The following is a 20,461-nucleotide window of genomic DNA, read 5'->3' as shown; positions in this document are numbered from 1 at the left end:
CAAAAATCCCAAAGATTAAGCTACTATGTTGATGAAAATTGACAGGTGGGTGATCAGAAATTTTGAGTTGAACGGGGTTTTCGGGCTGAATCTCTCTGCTGCCATCTGCCGTCTGATTGTGTGCTGTACAGCGGTGTGTTTCCCCCCCAAAACATTTTTTATTATTATTATTATTATTATTATTATTATTAATGCTCAGACAATACAAAGTGAAAACAGAATAAAAATAAATAAAAATAATAATAAAAAACCAGAGGGGAATCTAAATGTAAAACATTTAAACTTAAAATAACTTTAGAGAACTGCAAGAAACTGTTACAGTTCAGTCAATGTAAGGTATTGCTCAAATTCCTTTAAAAAAAAAACACAAAGAGAGGTCTAGAGCTTGAATACTTTGATTTGTGAATGTGGAACTTAGCAAGCAATAGAAGCAAATTTAGAATATGAAATTGTCCTTTTTAGATTGGTCATTGTCCACAAAGCCAAGTAACACACCCTTCCAAAACATTGCAAACTCATTATAAATTTCACTTTTAATAAATCCTGAAATATCTTGCCAAAGCTTTTTTGTAAATGGACAATGCCAAAAAACAAACAAACAAACAAAAAAAAAAAGACAAACAACAGTTTCAGCAGATTCACCACAAAAAGAGCAATTGGAGCAAATATTTTTATACTTTCTCATATAATGGTTTGGAGGGGTAACACTTGTGAATTATATTGAAAGAAATCTCCTTTATCTGGAAAGCATCCACATCTTCCAGCAAATATTACTGACTAGATTTTTCCAATAAGCAGTCACAGCATGTATAGTAACAATATCCTGTTGAATAATGATCGGACTAATCTATTATTATTTTTACAGGGAGAAGCAAAACACAACTGCCAACTACAGTATCAGCTGGATCAAGTGAAATTGGTAACAAAGAATTAGTATTTTTCAATAAAGCAACAGCACCTGATGGAATAACCAAAGACAATGGAAAATTACTCTGGTGTAATGGGTGTGTTCCCAAAATTATGCAGCGTGACAATATTGATTTGTTTTGGTCGTTTAAATTGGAAAGAGATCTTGCACCAATTCATGAAAATTCAGGGTTAGGCAAGTCAACACTTTCTCAATAAATAAATAAATAAATAAATAAATAAAATACTTTGACTTTGGCGGCACACACTTTTTCCACTGAATCATTTTATTAATGTATTCTTTTCATTTTTTTATCCAGTTTAATCATTTTTTAAATAATTTTTAAATGTATTTTATTAGTTTTTATTCTCATTTCTTGTTCTTAAATGGTTATATATATATATATAGTATCTTGTATTTTCTTTATATTTTTTTATGTAAAGCACTTTTAATTACCATTGTATATGAAATGTGCTATATAAATAAAATTGCCTTGCCTTTACAGGGCATGTAATAGTGCTACATATTGTTATACATGGTAAGAGTGGCCAAATCGCGGATGGGTGGGCGACTTAGCACATTCTAGAAAGCAACAGCCCTTCTCTTCAGTCGGGAAAATATCACAACTATAAAAATACATCAAAACACAGTACCACAATCCTGTACGAAATCACTGAAATATTATATCCCCCCCAAATTAATATTTTGTTTATTTTCCTTCACAGTCGTACTTATATAAAATCGGCCAGTTTTGTTTTTGTGGTGGTTCTCTTTTGCCTGTTTTGCGACATCATAAAACTTTGCAATATTTCGGCCAACTTCACGACTCTTTCTTTTGCGTCGCAAACGTCATGTATACATTCAAATGTATACTGGTGAGTTGCCCAGTTTTCGTAATTATCGGCTGTAAATAAATGTCAGTGGGTCACAGGCAAAATCCAGGACGTCTAAAAACGGGGCCCTTCCTCATTATAAACCTTTTCCTCGCCTTTCAGTCGCTCTCAGTTGTCGGTGAGGCCGGCGGGGCGGATCCCATAGTAAATTGGAAGAGAAAATAGAAAGCAACACAATCAACGCTTCGGCTTATTTACCTCCTACCGATTTGTTTTCTCCCTTGTGGACATATTGCGCATAAAGGTGAGAACTTGCGTAGATCATCCAAATCACTGATGAACTGTCTGGATTCCGTTATGAAAAGGAGAGTTTCTCTCTGAAATGCGGACAATGGGTTTCCCATGACAATGTCTTCTACTCTTTGCATCTGTGGAATAACATCTCATTTAATTCCACTGATGAGCCCGGTTTTTAGATATAATATTGAAAGGTTATTGTGGATAGGTTTTATTCATTGTACTGCTCAGTCATTGCCAACTCAAAACATTATCAGGCAAAATCTAGACTGTAATTTCGTCATATAATGGAATTGCAGGAATGGCGATCTGCCGTATTTCTACACAAAACATTTGGACATCTATAGTTTAGTTTGATACCAACCAAAATAGAAAAATCTGATTTCTCGCCAACGGATAATTATCGCTTGTTAAATCTGATATGATCGAATATGAAACTATCTTCCATCAAAGCATCAGTCAAACCATTGGCCTTGTCACAAGCATCCTGCATCACGTTCTGGTCCTTGTTATGGTGGTGATCATCTTACTGCCATTCAGACTGGCGTTTCTACATTTCACTATTTTCAAACTGACCCTGTAATAACCTATTTATTTAGTTGTCTTCTCTACAGCTAATGCTCAAACCATAAAACTGGAGTTCATATAACATTTATTACCTCAAATGCCATTGTCTTTTTGTGACAACAAAGAAGTTCTTATTTTAAGAGGTTATCTTCATATAGGAATACTTGGGGATAGACCTATGTTTTTATTAACTATAAAACCTGTCCTTTATCCTTGATCAGATGCCCTCGGCAACAAATGGCACCAGGACTGTGAAGTCTGCCAGCCCAGACTTGGGATCCGCTCCCGGATCAATGAACCAAATAACAGCCAGCAACCAGCTGACTGGAATCCAATCAGAAGCCATGAAGCAGGTGCTGGTGGTTCTTGAAAAGAAAGTCCGCAATATGGAGAAGAAAAAGGTACCAGTTTCTCTTTCCAGTTTGAACTACTATTCGAACATACTAACACAATTAGTATTATTTGAGCATAACTAGCAACATTGCCATAGGAATGTACAGCTAAAATATATTTTAACTGTCACATGGGTTTATTCCACTTATTCAGATCCCTTATTCTTTAGTGTTCAATTATATTTATTTATTTGGCAGATGCTTTTATCCAAAGGAATACAACATAAGCGATTCATCTTAAGGGTACAGTAGTACGAAAAGTGCTGCATTACAAAGTTTCAATTGCATCAGAAAAATACTAGCCAAAACAGATTAGAGTGCGACAAGAATAATAAATATATAAAAAAATTTTTTACTGCTCTGCTCATCAGTGTCAAGTTTTCTGCCCATAATTGCCCTCTGGGTTTAAATTTTATGGGCATTTTCTTTGTTTATGGGGGCATTTTTTTAACATAAAAAAAAAACTGTATTCTTTTATTTACTTTAATCAATTTATTAGTGTAAATTCAACCTGAATAATTAGATTGAGAATATATAAAATCAACATCAAATCATATTTTGTGATACTATGTATAACTAGGCTTAAGAATAGAATATGATCAGATTTATAACAATATCAGATGGTATAAAAAAATTATATTACATGGGCATTTTTATGCCACCACATTTTTAATTTCAGGGGCATTTTTCTCACTTTTGGTTGCGTTTTTTCCCCTTGCACACCTTAATTTCTGACCCTTCTGCTCATGCGAAACATCAATAATGGATATATCTTCGTAACATGACAGATTATATTTTTTTTTCTCTTTTTTATTTTTATTTTTTTATAAAATGCGTCCCAGGATAACGTAATGATGTGATCGTTTGGCGACTTTATTAATAATTACCCCAAACAGACGCATGTTTTCATATTGCATATGTAATCGACGTGAATTAGGCTACTGTAAATGTGTGGACTTTGAACGTATACATCTTTAGTTTTGTCTTTTGTTCGGCCAACTTTTCACCATCTAAACTCTGCCAGCCAATCAGGCCCGTTTGAAAAACGCGACGCTAGGATTTGAGACATTTTGAATTAAATGCATTTGACTGAACGACCCTTTTAAATCTAATGTAAATCGTTTATAAGTTAAAATGGTTGGTCCCTGATGTTTTTCTTTGTATCAAGCACAGGTGCTAAGCGGCTAGCATTCAGTTTCAACACAAGCTAACCCATGATATCTATGAGCTAGCCTGTTAACTTTGGACGTTATTCCAGTTCTTTCGACAGTTTTGTTTACAATATTCCTTGCTACGTGTACTAGTAGCTCGTTTTAACACGCTATGAATCCCAAATTATTTCCTGACGCATTTTGTTGCTGTAAACACGATGAGCTTCACGCGCACATGGAGATAAAACTAACATGGCGACATGCTAAAAAATGGTGAAACTGCAGGCGCACTTATACATGTAAATGAGTTGTTTATGTTTTGGGAACGAAGTTATAAGCTCTTGTGGTTGTGTCGAGATAAGTGGGTCAGACAGGTGTGTGTCCTTATGGAGAGCGCCTTTGGCCTCCAGTTCCTGCGGGTTTCAGAGATTTACTGAAGAGACTTGATTTACAATGTGCTGCACCGCATCAGGTTTTAATACTTTTATTTAGCTTATTTAAAACGCGTTTAGGGATTTAATTATGAAAGCAAAAGCTGCATTTATTAATACCATGACTTGTATAAATTACATTTGGGGGTATCATTTCTATGAATCAATATAACTTTTTTGATGAATACAAGATTTGTCAGGACTTGGAATATTCACTTGAGTAAGGTGAACTTGGCCTCTCTCCCACTGAACCTTGATATAAGATAATCCTCAAATAATTCAACCACATGCTGGAGCTTTCTTGAATAAAGTACTTTGCTTTTAGTTATTTTATCCACAATAAATGAAAAATGCGTTCCATAATTACAAATTTGGTTATGGAGACACCCTTATGCCATAATTTTCTCTCAGACAAAATGATGCAGTTTTAATGTTTCAGTAATATTAGCCTTAAATTATTACAAGTCTTTTATTTAACTTTATACTTTTCTTTCTACAGAGCAAGCTTGACGACTACCAGGCCAGGAACAGCAAAGGAGAACGTCTTAACCAGGACCAGCTGGTTTGTAAACGTGTTTGTTTTTATTTGTATTATTATTTATTAATTTACAGTTATAATAGTGTTAGTGGCGTGTGGGGGACTTTTGAGATGAGGAGACAAAGTGCTATCTCTGGGTTTTTTTATTTTTATTTATTTTTAGTCAACTGTATATTCATATTTCAGTTCCATTGGACGTTTACATAGTTTTCAGGTGAAACCCATACAGAAATGTTATATATCACAATACTGTATTTGTAAAACATATATATGCATGTTCATGATGGATTCCACACATACTTGTGGATGTATGCAACACCATTTATTTCAAAATACTACAAAAAAAATAATAGATGTTTTCATATATGTAACACATATTTTCCTAAATCAATGTGGAATTTGAATATGTATGATCAAATATGTGAACTATAGTTTAAATGTTTATGGCCATATATACAATTTTTGTATGGGAAGGGATATGGAATGCCTTTTTAACTTACATTATTTACAAGCATTCAGTACTATAATGTTTTGTATGCTCATATTAAAGGAATATTCTGGGTTCAATACAAGTTAAGCTTAACCAACAGTATTTGTCTAATGTTGATAACCACAAACATTTTTCAACTTGTCCCTTCTTTAAAAAAAGCAAAAATATAGGTTACATTGAGGCACTTTCAATGGAAGTGAATGGGGCCAATTCATAAACTTTGAAATACTCAGTTTCAAAAGAATCACCACAAAACATTAACAGTGTGTGTTAAAGAGCACCTATTATGGATTTTCAAATATTACCTTTCATGTAGTGTGTTACATAGCTGTTTGTGAATGTAAAAAAAAGGCTACGAAGTTTCAAAGATCAAAGTGCACGACAAATGGAGTTATTGACTCTCAAAAGAAAGAACTGATTCTGAACACCTGAAACGAGTCGTAAGTGATTCCAGACTTACTTCCTGTACTAACCTACCTAATTTGGTAACAAAAAACTCGCCTCTGGTCTTCATTGGCTGCTCACGAACAGCATTGACCCGCCCTCAAACACTACACTAAACGGTAGACCAATCACAACAGACTGGGACATCTGACCAATCAGAGCAGGGTAGGCTCTCTGAAAGGAGGAGTTTAGAATGAATCCTTTAGAACAGATTATTGAACGTGTCGTTTTTGACACTGGGAAAAAAAAGGTAATGCTGCAATTTAAATTGAGCAAATTAAAGTGTTTTTTGACCTTGGATGCATGTAAATCTAATGTATGAGACCTTTAAAACAAAATTAGGCACGTTTAAAAACCATAATAGGTGCTCTTTAAAATTTTAGTGTGATTTAAAATTGCATACTATCCTTCTAGTGTAAAGATATATTTAATTTGTCAAATTTGCTGCCATAAAATGGCGAACATTTAAAGATAAGGAGGGACTAGTAGAAATTTCTATATTTTAAGATTTTCACTATTGCTTCAAAAATAATTACAGTTATACAGTAACAAGCATATTTCTTGTATCTATTACTATTAATTGTTGTCCAGCTATTATTTTAAATTGTCACCTTATTTTTGGATCATTTGCTCTTGGTAAGCACCACAGGTGTCATAACACAGATTGTGCGCCTTTAAATGAACAGAAGTGCTCATTCGCAGACCATTTCATGTTCTATTTCAAGTCATTTTTTTTTTAAAGTTCATTTTAATTCTGATGTGACCAGCAGTGGTGTTGTCCGTGCTGGTTAGTTGTTTACTCCATAATTGTCCGCCCACTTCCACCAGTTTTCTCAGTTCACGGCGATCTGCTGATTCACTTCTAGCATGATAGACGGCTGGGTATTATCGCATTGACGAATTAATGACAGGGTAATGATCAATTAAATCAAAGTGGAGACATTAGGTGTGTTCGACGTCATGCAGCACTGAGCAGACCGATCGGCACTGAACTTAAAGCAGTGCATGTCGGTTAGAAATTTTGTCCGACTTGAGACTGCACCATCGCTGCGTCACTGTGACGTATACACACGCTGTTATTGTGACACCTCCAGTTCTGTGAAAACTCTCACAAATCCATGTTTTATAACAGTATGTCATGTTTATATCATGTTATATTGTGTTTGTCATATGTTTATTCATAAAAAAACTTTCAAAATGATTAAAAAAATACTGCATTCTTTTATTGTTATTCAAATAATACAGGCGTTTATTGGACCGACTTCTTGTACACACTGCAGGCACTGTATCAAGCAGCACATATGTAAAAAAATCTGAATTCCACTTCGTCTGCAAACATTACGCAATCTTCCGTGACTGGCGCAGGTTCAGCAGATGACGGGATGCACAAAGTGTCCGGCTTGAAGGCTTTCTTTTCAGCTCCTTCCCCGACTACAACCGGCAAATCTCGCCGATCGGTAAATCAAGATTCAGTTCAAGTCGAACACCCCTATAGCCTCCTCTCACGAGACTTCTCACCTATATTCCGCGGTTACCCAACTCACATTCATGCCATGCTTTATGAGCTCAGTGAGATCACAATGAGCTGAAGGGAGGCAAGAGAGGTGCAGCCTCCCTCTGAAACTTCATCCACTGGTGTAATTTTAGAAATATTATTGCTATACACAATTTGAGCTCACATTTCGTAATAATTTGTGCAGTCGATTTATTTTTCTGATCTGAATTTTGAGGAGGCTCTGCTCCTTTGCCTCCTCAGAGAAAAAGCCACTGAATAGTATTGTGTTGCTAGGAAAAATGCAAATGGTTTGTTTGTTTACAATTGGTAGCCTTTTTTCCCCTTAAAATATCTCCTGTTACTGAATCAATTTAGGAAGCCCTGACTAAGTACCAGGAAGTAACCAATAATCTTGAGTTTGCACGGGAGCTGCAGAAGAGCTTTTTGGCATTGGGTCAAGAAGTGAGTACATGACAATTGAATTTGCTATTTCCTTAAGGCACCACATTTATATATACTGTACATGTTATATTGTTTAGAACATGTACAGTAACTGAAGTTAGTGTGAGGTGCCTGTAGGATCTGTGTGACAAGGATTTGTGCATCCTACAGATCCAAAAGACTGTAAAGAAAGCGGCTCGACGGGAACAGCTCCAGCGAGAGGAGGTGGAGCAGAAAAGGCTGAAGAGGGTTTTGGAGCTGCAGTTCCTCCTCGACCGACTTGGGGAAGAGAATGTGCGGCTGGAGCTGTTGCAAGGAGCTGAAGGTCCCTCACTGCTGACTGAGAGTGACCTAACAGCCTTGGATGAGTTTTACAAGCTGGTGGGGCCTGAACGTGACCAAACCATCAGGTGAAATAGGCCATGCTGATGCAATAATAACTGCCCCTGTGGGTGTAATTGGGCAGTTGTAATGGCATGTAAACAGACTAAAGTCTTTGCTTTTAACAAACAAGTGTCAGTGTTTTCCAACTGTAACCTGAAGCTATCTTGAAAGCTTAGTTTGCAGATGGTTTAATGGTGGCCATATTAGCATTTACATGTATTTGGATCTCCATTAGAATAAATTTGAGAAGTTGCGATCTTGACAGTGGTTGTGTATGCTTTTATATTTGCCAGCTCCTTTGTATCTTTGCACTCTTAATGGTTTAGTTCACACAAAAATGAGAATTGGTGTTACTCAAACCCTCATGTTGTTCCAAACCTGCATTTTCATTTTGGGTTAATGAATTTGGATTGCCAGTGTGCATACGAAAATGTCCTTTTATTTGGTACCTCTCTTTAATGTGAATTTCTAAGAATCTTAATGAGCTAATGGTTTCTGTTGATCACCACCATTTAGATTGTACTGTACATTCATAAAGAAATTCTCTCTTATCTTACGCAGGTTAACTGACCAGTATCAGGAAGCATCACAGCACTTATGGGAACTCTTGGAGGGGAAGGACAAGCCTGTAGCTGGAACAACGTGTATGTCAATGGACTTTATAAAAGCATTTTTGGGTCTATAGAGTATGACAGTTCCTGAAAAGTACTATGAGAATCTTTAAAATGTTTGACAGAAAGGATTGTGTATGGAATTCTTCCCATTCTCGTAATAGAATTCTTTACATAGACAGTCAGTGATAGATGACTCCTTCAGTGATATCTGACTAATTCTTACGATGTGATCAGCTTTTTGCTGGTGTTAAAAGGGACAGTTTCAGTTGTTATTTAAAATGTGTAAACAAGTTTCCAACTACAGTTTCTTTGGGTTACAAGTCTGCTTGGTGAATGTTGATTCAAGAAGATTTATATATGCCATTTAAAGGGAGAATTGTGTAATATACTTAGAAATTTGCAACATCCATTGTTGTAAGTTTCCCAAAACATTGTGGTGATTTAGAATGTTGCATATTGGTTGATGGTATTTAAAAGCAATTATTTTTAGTTTTAGAAAGGTTTTACTTTATGATGTAACCATGAAGCTATATGGTGGAGGCCTTTGCTTACACAGCAGTGGGTGGACTGGAAAGATCCATGTCCTCTGCCTTCCAAATCAGAATTGTGGTCTTGCAGCTGAGGGTTGGGCAACTCTCCAAGGACACTGACAGTGAAAGATCATTTGATCAATCGGGGGAATGAAGAGAAGATTAAATCTTCATTTTATGCTTGAGTCAAGCATCAGAATATAGCAGTATAACCTAACCTAACCTTGAAATGCAACTTGACAACTTGTGCTAAAAGATATTTTCAGCTGTTGTATGGTCTGGTGTTGGTTACCTTGGATGGATGGTACAGTTTAAAATAATATCTGTTTTTCACCCTTTTGATGATGTATATTAATGTAGATATTTCTAAATGTATTTACCGAATGGATCTATTTTTCAATACGTTTCTCTAAAATATTTTGATATCTAAATGCTATTGTAATCTAAGTTTTAAATTGATTTGTTTAAACATATAGCTTTTCAAGCTTTTTTTTGCTATTACTAAATCAGAGACTCAAGAATCGCACAACTAGTATAATGACACGGTCTTTGGATAACGCAGTGTTTTTATGAAAATGTTGTAAAGGGGTTTTTTTGTAATTTTTTTTATTTTTTTTTACATATTGCCAAGCTCTATTGCCCAGCACTACCTTAGATGGCTCCTAGCCTCGAGTACTTTCCTCCCATGGTATTCTGCAGGGGATCATGTGGCCCATGGCATATAAATACATCCATTGGCTATTCACCAGCTTGGCTGTTATATATGATGTATGAAAGCTGCTAGCTGAATAATAGTTAAAATGTATTTTTATTTTTTCGGTTGGAACTGAACACGCAGTCTGTTCTGGACCCTAAAACCAACATATGAAAAATATCAAGAGATGGTGTTGGAGAATTTATTAGTAGAATGGTCATAAGAAACCCTGATAAGTCTTCTCACCTCCTCTCCCAGATAAAGCACTGAATGAGACACTGGAGCATGTTCTGCAGAGCGGCTACTTTGACAGAGTGCCGTCTCATCAAAACGGAGTTTGTGCCGAGGAAGAGGAGCAGACAGCTGTAGTCGAAGTGTCTGAAGCAGAGGAACACCATGCAGACACTGGTAAAATGTGTTCCCTCTCATTTTATGACACAAGTGACTCTTTGTGTCATTCTGAAACTGTAATCCAGATTGATTTCTCTCATATAATTTCTGACCTATTATGTCTTTTCTGCTAACAGAGGGTGAAATTACAGAAGAGTGCATAGAACCCATTCCTATTGAGCCAACAGAGGTGAGACATGTTTTAAAAACAATTTAAATATTGGCCATGCAGGCTTAATGGGTCATATCATGGGGACTCAAATTGTCCTTGGTCTTTTGAAATAAGTTACCGGTAATTGTACTATGAAAACATACTGTAACTTACAACTTAGCAAGAGTGAAGGCCCCGGCACACTTTATACAAAATCGAAGAATGAACGGGTGATGTAATTTAAAACAACATCTGGCCAAAACTAAGGTTTTTTTTGAGTTTCTGTGGTTTGTAACAGCTCGCCAGCACAAACATTCAGAAAAACTGCATATGAGCTGCTAAACACCTTATTGCCATTGGTCCATGTCATTGGAAGTTTTGACATGGAGCTCCACCTACTTTGAGGCAGAGAGCTAATTCCGTTACTTCCTACAGTCAGTAAAGATCAGTCAGCATGAACACAATGGTTTGCAGAGTTATTAGCGAGCTGGTGCAGATTTGCCTATATCCGTACAATCGTTCGCATAGACTTTTTTTTTTTTTTCTTCTAAAGAATCTAAAAATACTAGCTAGCACGCACCTTCCGGCTATGTAAATGGCTACAGAAAAAACTGGGCATCACACATTAAAAGACTCACTCTGGCTGTGAATTCGACCTGATCAAACTCGTGCAGAAACGCACGCCCCCGTTCTATGAGACACATGACAGATGTTAATGAATATGGAAGTGTGGGAGCGCTGCCATGTTGCTGCTTCTCTGTTCTGAGTCTCAAAGAGAAATGAGCTGAGCACATTTAGTCTTGGGTGGAAAGACTGATACTGCAGCGCGAGTTGGAATTTTAGTGGCAGTAAATATTTTCTCCACTTTGAGCGCTTGTTCGCCATCTTCATTTTTTTCGTGGTCCAGTGTTGTGGCCATGCGCGGTCGATTTCCATTGGCTGCTCACCATATGACTTCATATTTGAGTCGTAGAGCATCACACATTACAAGATTTCATCTATAGTCGGCTATAAAATATAATTTGTTTTGGAATAATAATGGAATAAATTCACCAACTCTCCAATTTGATGACATTTTTGATTCCAGAGTAACTAAATCATCTCCGTCTTGCATCACCACGTCCTGACCTCAAATGTGCTTAAACGGTTAATCTTATGACTGTTTTCACACATCACATCAAAACTGAACTTTTCGGGTAATTCTACAATTTCTCATTCAGGGAAATATCCAGTGCTAAATTCACCGGTATTTTCGAAAGGTTGTGTTCACACATGACCTCTAAACTGATAATTACAGTACATTTTCTGGAAAAGGCTGTATGTATAAAAGCGACTATTGATAACACATTTTGATGTCACATTAGTTAAGGTTTTACATGTAGGCTTGTACGTCCTCCTATTGAAATGCTTCTCTAAACACCTCCCCCCCGCGGCGTGGCAGGTTTCTGAATGTTTGCAGACAGTATGCCGTTGCTCGGCTGTTTCAAACTTCTTTTTGGTTCTGAGCGAAGAACATCTCAGTAAGTGTGCCGGGCCTTGACTGATTCTAAACTTGGGTGACAGTTTAATTCTGGGCCAGAGAGATGATGGTGGCACAGTTTTTGTTTTTTATTTTATTGATCTGCATTTACTTTATAGACATAACAAAATTTAATGACCCTTTATTTTATGATCTTGTAGTGTGGGATAAAGTTGACCTAATAAGTTCACCTAAACTAATTTTCCATTCAATCCCTATTTTTCTCTCCAGTTTGTAAATAGGCAGTTTGTTTCAGAGAGCCCCTACAGTAGTGGAGACAAGGAGCATGGAGAGGAATGGAGTGCAGAAACGGAGGTAACCAACTCTAGGAATCATCTCCTGGTATTACAACCTATGTGGCACCAAGTATCTTTTAAAAATATTTATCAATGTCAAATGTGTATGATTGCAAGGTGCCCATTTTGTAGAATATTTATGGTAATTTTCTGTATCCCTGAATGGCAGATCAGAGTGCGGGAAAAAAAACATGCGCTTTGTCATTCAAACATGCACGTGCTTGGGAGTCACTTATCACAGTGCGAATTCAACCTGTTTGAATAGCTCACCATATATGCATAATCATCACGATAACAGTAATAACAGAAAAAAAATAATTGTTTATCCTGCAATAAAGACGTTGAGACATCTTCACGCAATTGATTATTCATTAACTGCAGTACTTCGCAGCAAAACGCATTAAAGGGTGAACAAATAGCTACTAATGCTTTGTCACAGGAGCAGTTTTGGAGTAAGTACAGGAAATATTTCTCGTGTTTTTGAACGTATCTCAGGTTTGTGTGATGCTGAACTTTGTCTGTTGGTTGACAGTGTCTTTGACAGTTCCTTAGGAAAATTAACAAAGATTTTATTATAGTAGCCATAGTAGTTAACCATGGTATGTGAAGTTAAACCATAGTAACCACAAAATTAACCAAGGTTACTGCAGACATGGTTACAACCATATTACTATAGAATTTTTTTTATTATTAAATAAATTCAATATTACTGTAGTAAAACCATGGTTAACCCCTGTTAATGCATACCTCGGGTATTTAGAGACCCGGGACCTCATTCCACCCCCTGTACCTCATCCATTTTGTATTTTGTATTTTTTTTTTTTTTTTTGGAGTTGTGCCCACACCTCTTTAGTATTCCTCAATCTATCTCTTATAAATAGTGTAACAAAAAAAGTCAGAATTGCAATAATGGTTTAAGTACCAAAAGTGTATAGGGTCTCTAGAGACCAGAGGTATGTAAGTGTCTGGTTTTTTTTAAGTGTGAAAATAATGAATCCTGTTCTTGAATTGTCCTGATTTGTTGCATTATCTCTAATTTATGAAAAATAAAACATCAAATATTTTATTGTTTTCTAATTGTCTTGAAAATATTTGTACAATTTGACACTATCTGGGCATTTTATACATCCATTTTTGATAGATATAAGTGGTGGGTCTCTAAAGACCCAATTATGTAAGCATGTTTGTGAAAATTACCATACATTTAAGGGTTAATAGTATCAAAACCATGGTAACTACAATATTTATATAGTAAAACTTTTTTTTTTTTTTTTTGAGTAAAACTGATCATATCTGTTTTCTATATTGGAATGAGTGTAGTAGAAAGTGGCTCTTTGAGAAATTGAACTGTTACACCCCTAATTTATATTTTATACTTTAAAAATTAACTCTCACTATAAAATTAATAAATCTTATAAGAATTACTCGAATTAAGAGTGTGGCCCTCAAGGCTTTAGTGGTCCTGCTTTGTGGTCCCTGAGCTTTCCAAAGTTATGTAGCCCTGGATTAGTGTGTAGTTGTTTGTTTTTCGAAAGCATTGATCAGCTACTTGGGCCTGTTACAGGTGGTTAACTCCATGCAGCAGCCAGTTCAGATGGCTCCCTCCCCTGTTGTCCCAGAGCCCCACCCACTGAGAACGTTGACTCCCACCCCCCCTTCAGACCCTGTGGTTAGAAAGCAGGTGGTTCAGGATCTCATGGCACAGATGCAGGGACCATACAACTTCATGCAGGTTAGCCTTTTGCAAATTGGTTTAATTTGGCATATGACACAGCATATTTATACATTTTAAAAGCACTACTCATTCACAGGAATCCATGCTTGAATTTGACGGCCAGTCCCTTGATCCGGCTATTGTATCAGCACAACCTATGAAGCCAGCGGCAATTATGGATATGCCTTCGATGGTGTGTCAACCAAGTAAGTTCATACTAAAGTCCCATGGTTGTGCAGCTTTTATTATGGTTGAAGCATTCTAATAATTGTCCTTAACCGCTGGACTTGTTTTTGGTATCAACCTACAGCTCACCCAGAATCTCGTCTTACACAGCCTCCTGCGGTTGCCATTCAGCCTGAACCCTCACAAGTAAGTGTAGTTCAATTCATCTTGATGAAAGTGATAAAAAACATCTTGTACTTGCACCGATGGAGAACCAAGAACATAAGTAATCTGAGCTGGCCTAATATGAAAGATGAAATTGGTTAAAAGGATAGTTAATCCAAAAATGAAAATTATGTACTCACCCACATACTCTGCCAAAACTGTATACATTTTTTCTGTGGAACACAAAAGCAGATGTTAGACAAAACGACCAGCCTCAGTCACTTTTCACATTCATTGTATGGAGAAAAAAAATAGAAGCAATAAAAGTGAATGCTGACTGAGACTAACATGCCTAACATCTACTTGGTCATACCAGTTTAGAACAATTTGATGGTAATTAAGAGTATTTTTTGAGATGATCTATCCCTTTATGTCACTGTGTTAATTTATTTATATATAAATGTTTGCACATTTATTTTCTCCCCAGATCACCATAGTCTCTCCATCACCAGAAACCTTCACACCGCCACCAATGTACCAGTCCTCTCACACAGCTGATACTCTACCACAGACAGAATCCATTGATGCTATTCAGGCAAACTGACACCCTCCAAATAATTTTGATTTCAATTAATTATCCTTCCAAAATTCCACAATGTTTTGTCGAGATCCAAAATTTCTTCCTGGCACTGCTGACAGCGTTGGGTTATTAATGTTACTTAAAAGCTTAATATGCAAATAATCAAGAGGACTACTTCATAAATAAGTCTTAAGTATTTTTTTATGAAATGGCAATCACATGAATATGCACATACAATTACTGACTTTAAACATGTTTAAATGGAAAATAATAGTAGCTTGGCTAGTTTTGCAGGTTAGTTACTGATTATGAATAGCCTATAAACTAGGGATGTCCTGATATCGATACTGGTATCGGAATCGGGTCTGAAACCGCACTCGTGTACTTCTGCGAGTAAAAATGCTCTGATACCAAAAACTGATGCCATCTGACATACAAATGTCATTCTGTAAACATTCAAACGTGACATTTTCGAACGAAAGCAACGAAGGCTTGAGCTGTATCAAAGCTAGATACACTTGATCAATACAACTGTTTCTATATTATCTGAAATATCTGTGGGAAACACCCTCGCGCTCGACCTCCCCTCTCTTAAGCTCTCACTCACACACATGGACACATATACGCATTACGCACACTTACTCGAGAGAGAGAAATAGAGCCATCATGTCAGTCACCGGCATCTCAGTAGGGTTAAAAACAGTTGTTACATATGGCGACACTTGCTGCTGCCGAGAAGTGCTTAAACTTGCATCAAGGCGATTTTGAAGTGATGTTACTTCTGATGAAAGCTACAACAAATAAAGGTAATCTCACAGACGAACTCTGTTTCTGAGCTTCTCTCTTTTGATCCCTCAAACACAAACTCACACGCACTACCTCATTACTCCAGTAAGTGCTCCAGTAAAGCAGCGCAAGCCTCACAATCCTCCAGCTTGAGCTGTATCAGAGCAAGACGCTGAATCCGTGGCGAAAGAAAATAGTTCCACTCATAAGAGCGTTTTAAGGACGAAAACCAGAAAATGTCTTGAGATAAAACCCTGAACGATGTCTTAAGGTGTGGTAACCGTGGTATAAGTGGAATAATTGACTCCGGCCAATTATTCAATTAGTCAATTATTCATTATTTGATAAAAATAATTAATGAAAATTAATTATGTTTTCATTTGATTTAAAGTTAATGAATTTATTTATTTAAACGCCATGTTAATGATCAAATTGAAATAAACTGTTGATATGGAATTCAGAAAAAAATATCACTGGCCATGAATTTGTGGTAAATTGTGTTCTCCATGTAGGCCTCCATGCCCCTGACAGAGCAGCCCCCTCCATCTACTGCTCTTTCTCCTGCTTCACAAACACCAGTGTTCCAGTCCAGCCCCAAACCCCTGCACGGCAGTGGCATCAACGTTAACGCAGCTCCATTCCAGTCCATGCAAACGGTAACATGCCTCAAATGTAATTAGAAATTTTTAGCTATGAAAAACTTTCAATTGGTCATTCTGTGAAAATATCTCCTTTTAGCTACTATACAGAATGGGTGTGATTTGTTGATTTGCATTTGAACACTTAGTGTTTTAAGAAACTGGTGGGGTTTCTTCAAAGTGGTTGTATTGTTATGGAGCAATTATACAATTTTAATTTATCCTCAATCCAATCTTCTTGACAGGTGTTCAACCTCAATGCGCCTGTCCCACCATCTAATGACACAGACTCAATGAAGCAGGCCAGCCAGTACCAGAGTAGCTATAGCCAGGGTTTTAATAGCCAGACACAGCACCCTGTGGAGCAAACAGACATGCCACCGGAGCAGCCTGGTGAGAAAATCTTTAGAATTTCTCAGATCATCCTTTTATACGCTCCATATAATCCTGTGAATAATGATCCTTTCCTATACACCCCCACGCACTTACTCCTAAAGGGATATTTCACCAATGAAAATTCTATTATTTACTCAACTGCCTTTGTTTTCCAGACTTCAAAGACTTTTTCTTCCTTGGAACATAAAAGGAGATGTTAGGCAGAATGAGAGTCACCATTCACTTTCATTGCATCTTTTTTTCAGTGCAATGGAAGTGAATGGTGACTGACACTACATCTCTTTTTGTGCTCCACGGACAAAATAAAGTTAAAAAGGTTAAGGACAACATGAATGTGAGTGTATGCATTTCAATTATTTGGGTTAAGGTTGGGGTTTAAATAAGACTTTCAGCTGTTTTCTTTCTGTCTTAACAGTGGTTGGTGCCTTTCATTCTCCAGACCAGTCACTTCCAAACTCCACTGGCCACCAGCCCATGTCCCAGCAGCCAAATGGCCAGGGCAATGGTTTCGGTCGCCAGACTCAGTCCTTCTACAATAGCAGAGCCATGTCTCGTGGTGGCCCGCGAAACTCGCGTGGTGTGATGAATGGCTACAGAGGACCATCCAATGGTTTCAGAGGTACAGAACAACATTCTGATGTTCTGCAGCTTTTGTAGATGTCCCATTGGTTTAAATTGGAGGATAATTGAAATAGTTGATGGAGGAATCATTATAGATTTCTAATTTATTCAAGGGGGATATGATGGTTATCGCCCACCTTTCTCCAACTCTGCAAATTCGGGATATGGACAAACCCAGTTTAGTGCTCCACGGGACTATTCCAACAGCAACTATCAACGTGTAAGCCACACAGTTCAGAATCATAAACAATGTTCACTGTTGTGTAATTTTAGATCACCAACAAAATCATTGGGAATATTCAGTAAGATGGATTCTAGACATAATGATCGACATTTGTACTATTGTAATCTGCTTAAAATAACGATGAGAGCTCTGAGTAACTTGTCACCTTTCCAAAAAGGGATTTCTCCTTAATGGGGTTATATTAATTTTTCCACAGGATGGTTACCAACCGAACTATAAACGTGGTGCTGGCCAAGGTACTCGAGGGGCCCCTCGAGGAAACACCTCAGCCATGCGGTCTTGAGCCTTGTAAACTGACCTTACATCCTGGACCACACTGAACATTGAAATACTGAAGTGCATATCCCAAATCTTTTTCTCCCCAGAATTGATCATCAATTGATGCCTACTCTGACATGTTAAAGAGGAAATGGTTCACTGATTCTGAATGCAAGCTGAAAACTGTCAAGATTTTAAAAGCTACCCTGTGTTTCTTACAGATTCCTGTAAACTTGAAATATTTCATTAATTTATTTTTTGTACAAAATAAAGCTCAAATACGCTCCAAAGCTGGTCCAATACTGGGAGTTCTCTTTCTGTCCCACTGGTTTTGTTCGCACTAACTCATTTGGGTTCTACATTTTCTTTTATTTTTATTTTTTTGGTACATTTTAAAGATTCTCCCAGACCCTCAGTTTGTAAAGTGATGTTGCTTCAAGAGTTTCAATAAAGATGTTGCATTACCCTTTTCTGCTGCAGTTCCTGTGCTTCAGTTTTAAATTATGCTGCAACAGAAATGATTCTTATTATAAAGCCATTAGTCACCGATGATATTTCCTTTTTTTCTAATGTGTTTGAGCCTTGTGTATTGATTTCTATACTGTACTTTGTGCAATTATTGGATAAGTATCTGACAAAAAGTAGCTCATGAGAAGCAGCTTGTAAATGCTTGGTGTAATGCTCTGTTACATGGAAATAAGTTCAGGGGTATTATCTATTGTCCAATGTGCTAATGAATGGACTGTATTTACATTAATACATCGTTATTAATTATAGGAAATTAAGTGGTGAATTCAGTAAGTGCCCAACTCCATGAAACAAAATTTTACAGGAGAGTGGTTTTATTTTAGCCAAAGTGTGGCCATGATATTAATGTTATACTTGTTTATATACAGTACTGTGCAAAAGTTTTTGAATGTTGCACAGTGAGAATGTTTTCAAAAATAATACCATGAATAATTTTCATCTATCAATTAACTTCATACAAAGGGCAGTATATATAAAAAAAAAAAAAAAAACTAAATCAGCCTCACCACCGTATGCCTTTAAAGCATCACTAATTCTCCTAGGTACACTTATGCAGATAGGATGTTCCAAGCATCTTGGAGAACTTGCCAGAATTTTATTTATTTAGGCTGTCTCAATTACTTCTAACTCTCCATGTAATCGCAGACTGATTAAATGATTATGTTAAGGCTCTGTTGGGGCCATGCCATCTGTTTCTATTTACAAAAGGAATGTATGGAAATCTAAAATTGATATTTCCTATTGACACACTAAAGCAGCAGATCTAAAATGACCATTTTAAAACCAATGTTTTTGTTATACATCTAATGTGCCTTAGACTTTTGCACAGTACTGTATGTACTGTAGTACCTCACCACAGATGTAACAAGTGACCAAATATGGTGGCGAATAATATTTTATATTTCAGCTGGATAAATCAAGACAGTTGAATCTTCTGCATGGGATGGACAATGTCTTGTTTCTCCAAACAATGTTTATTTGGCATTGATGACTTAAAACACAAGACAAATTACAAAGAAAAAAAAAAACTTTTCAAAAGAATTCAAATTTACAGAAATTAGGGATGAAATAAGAGACTTTGCTGACTGCAGTTTTGAATAATTTATTCATAAAGCTGGACACAAACCTTGTAACCCAAAGAGCATGCAAACCCTGTATTTTGAAAATATCTGGAGTTGCCCTTAATGAATTGACTGATTCAAATGCTCTGTTGGAAATTCATGGAGCTGCATACAGCAGCAATGCCTATAGATAATCACATGTAGGCTAAATTGTGCATTTATTTATTTGTTTGCCTTTACAAACACATCAAATTCCACTACCCTGCTGGAAATATATATATATAAAAAAAAATTGCTAAAGCCAGCCTAAACTGGTTGGCTAGTCTTAGTGGATTTAACTTGTCTTCCAGCCTGAACAGTTAAAAAGTGCCTCCCCTTTTCAGCAGGGTGTATATTTATTTACATGATTCTTATTCAAACACAAATTAATAGCACAGACTTATATATATATATATATATATATATATATATACATTTAAGATCATGAAATTCACACAAAAATGAGGAACACCACTGCAGACATATGTGCTTGCCCTTAAATTGTTTATCTTCATTTATGATTTTAAAGTAATATTCTGTGTTCAATGCAAGTTAAGCTCAGTGGACAGCATTTGTGGCATAATGTTGATTACCACAGAAAATAATTTTGACTCGTCGCTCCTTTTAAAAAAGCAAAAAGGTTACAGTGAGACACTCACAATGGAAGTGAATGGGGCCAATTTTTGGAGGATTTAAAGGCAG

At 36.6% G+C, this 20,461-nt stretch overlaps 1 protein-coding gene across 1 annotated transcript; it reads left to right on the top strand.

Annotated features, from left to right (window-relative positions):
• The first annotated feature begins 1,886 nt into the window (after positions 1 to 1,886).
• On the top strand, positions 1,887 to 18,600 carry caprin1b (cell cycle associated protein 1b). The gene is made up of 18 exons (XM_051724378.1): positions 1,887 to 2,044; positions 2,826 to 3,005; positions 5,078 to 5,140; positions 7,921 to 8,007; positions 8,158 to 8,396; positions 8,932 to 9,014; positions 10,467 to 10,616; positions 10,736 to 10,788; positions 12,500 to 12,583; positions 14,129 to 14,296; positions 14,376 to 14,484; positions 14,589 to 14,650; positions 15,096 to 15,203; positions 16,487 to 16,630; positions 16,858 to 17,005; positions 17,424 to 17,627; positions 17,743 to 17,849; positions 18,070 to 18,600. The coding sequence occupies exons 2-18, from the start codon at positions 2,826 to 2,828 to the stop codon at positions 18,154 to 18,156; spliced, it is 2,076 nt and encodes a 691-aa protein (XP_051580338.1). The 5' UTR covers positions 1,887 to 2,044; the 3' UTR covers positions 18,157 to 18,600.
• Positions 18,601 to 20,461: the final 1,861 nt, after the last annotated feature.

This window comes from Myxocyprinus asiaticus, chromosome 18 (genome assembly GCF_019703515.2).
Source record: "Myxocyprinus asiaticus isolate MX2 ecotype Aquarium Trade chromosome 18, UBuf_Myxa_2, whole genome shotgun sequence".
NCBI classification, from domain to species: Eukaryota; Metazoa; Chordata; class Actinopteri; order Cypriniformes; family Catostomidae; genus Myxocyprinus; species Myxocyprinus asiaticus.
Note: the sequence above shows the minus strand (reverse complement) of the source record. Positions and strands in the feature narration are given on the sequence as shown.

Coding starts and splice junctions, on each gene's coding strand:
- caprin1b (XM_051724378.1), top strand. CDS start 2,826: ATGCCCTCGGCAACAAATGGCACCAGGACTGTGAAGTCTGCCAGCCCA. Junction 3,006..5,077: donor GCAATATGGAGAAGAAAAAG/GTACCAGTTTCT, acceptor TTCTTTCTACAG/AGCAAGCTTGACGACTACCA. Junction 14,485..14,588: donor TTCGATGGTGTGTCAACCAA/GTAAGTTCATAC, acceptor ATCAACCTACAG/CTCACCCAGAATCTCGTCTT.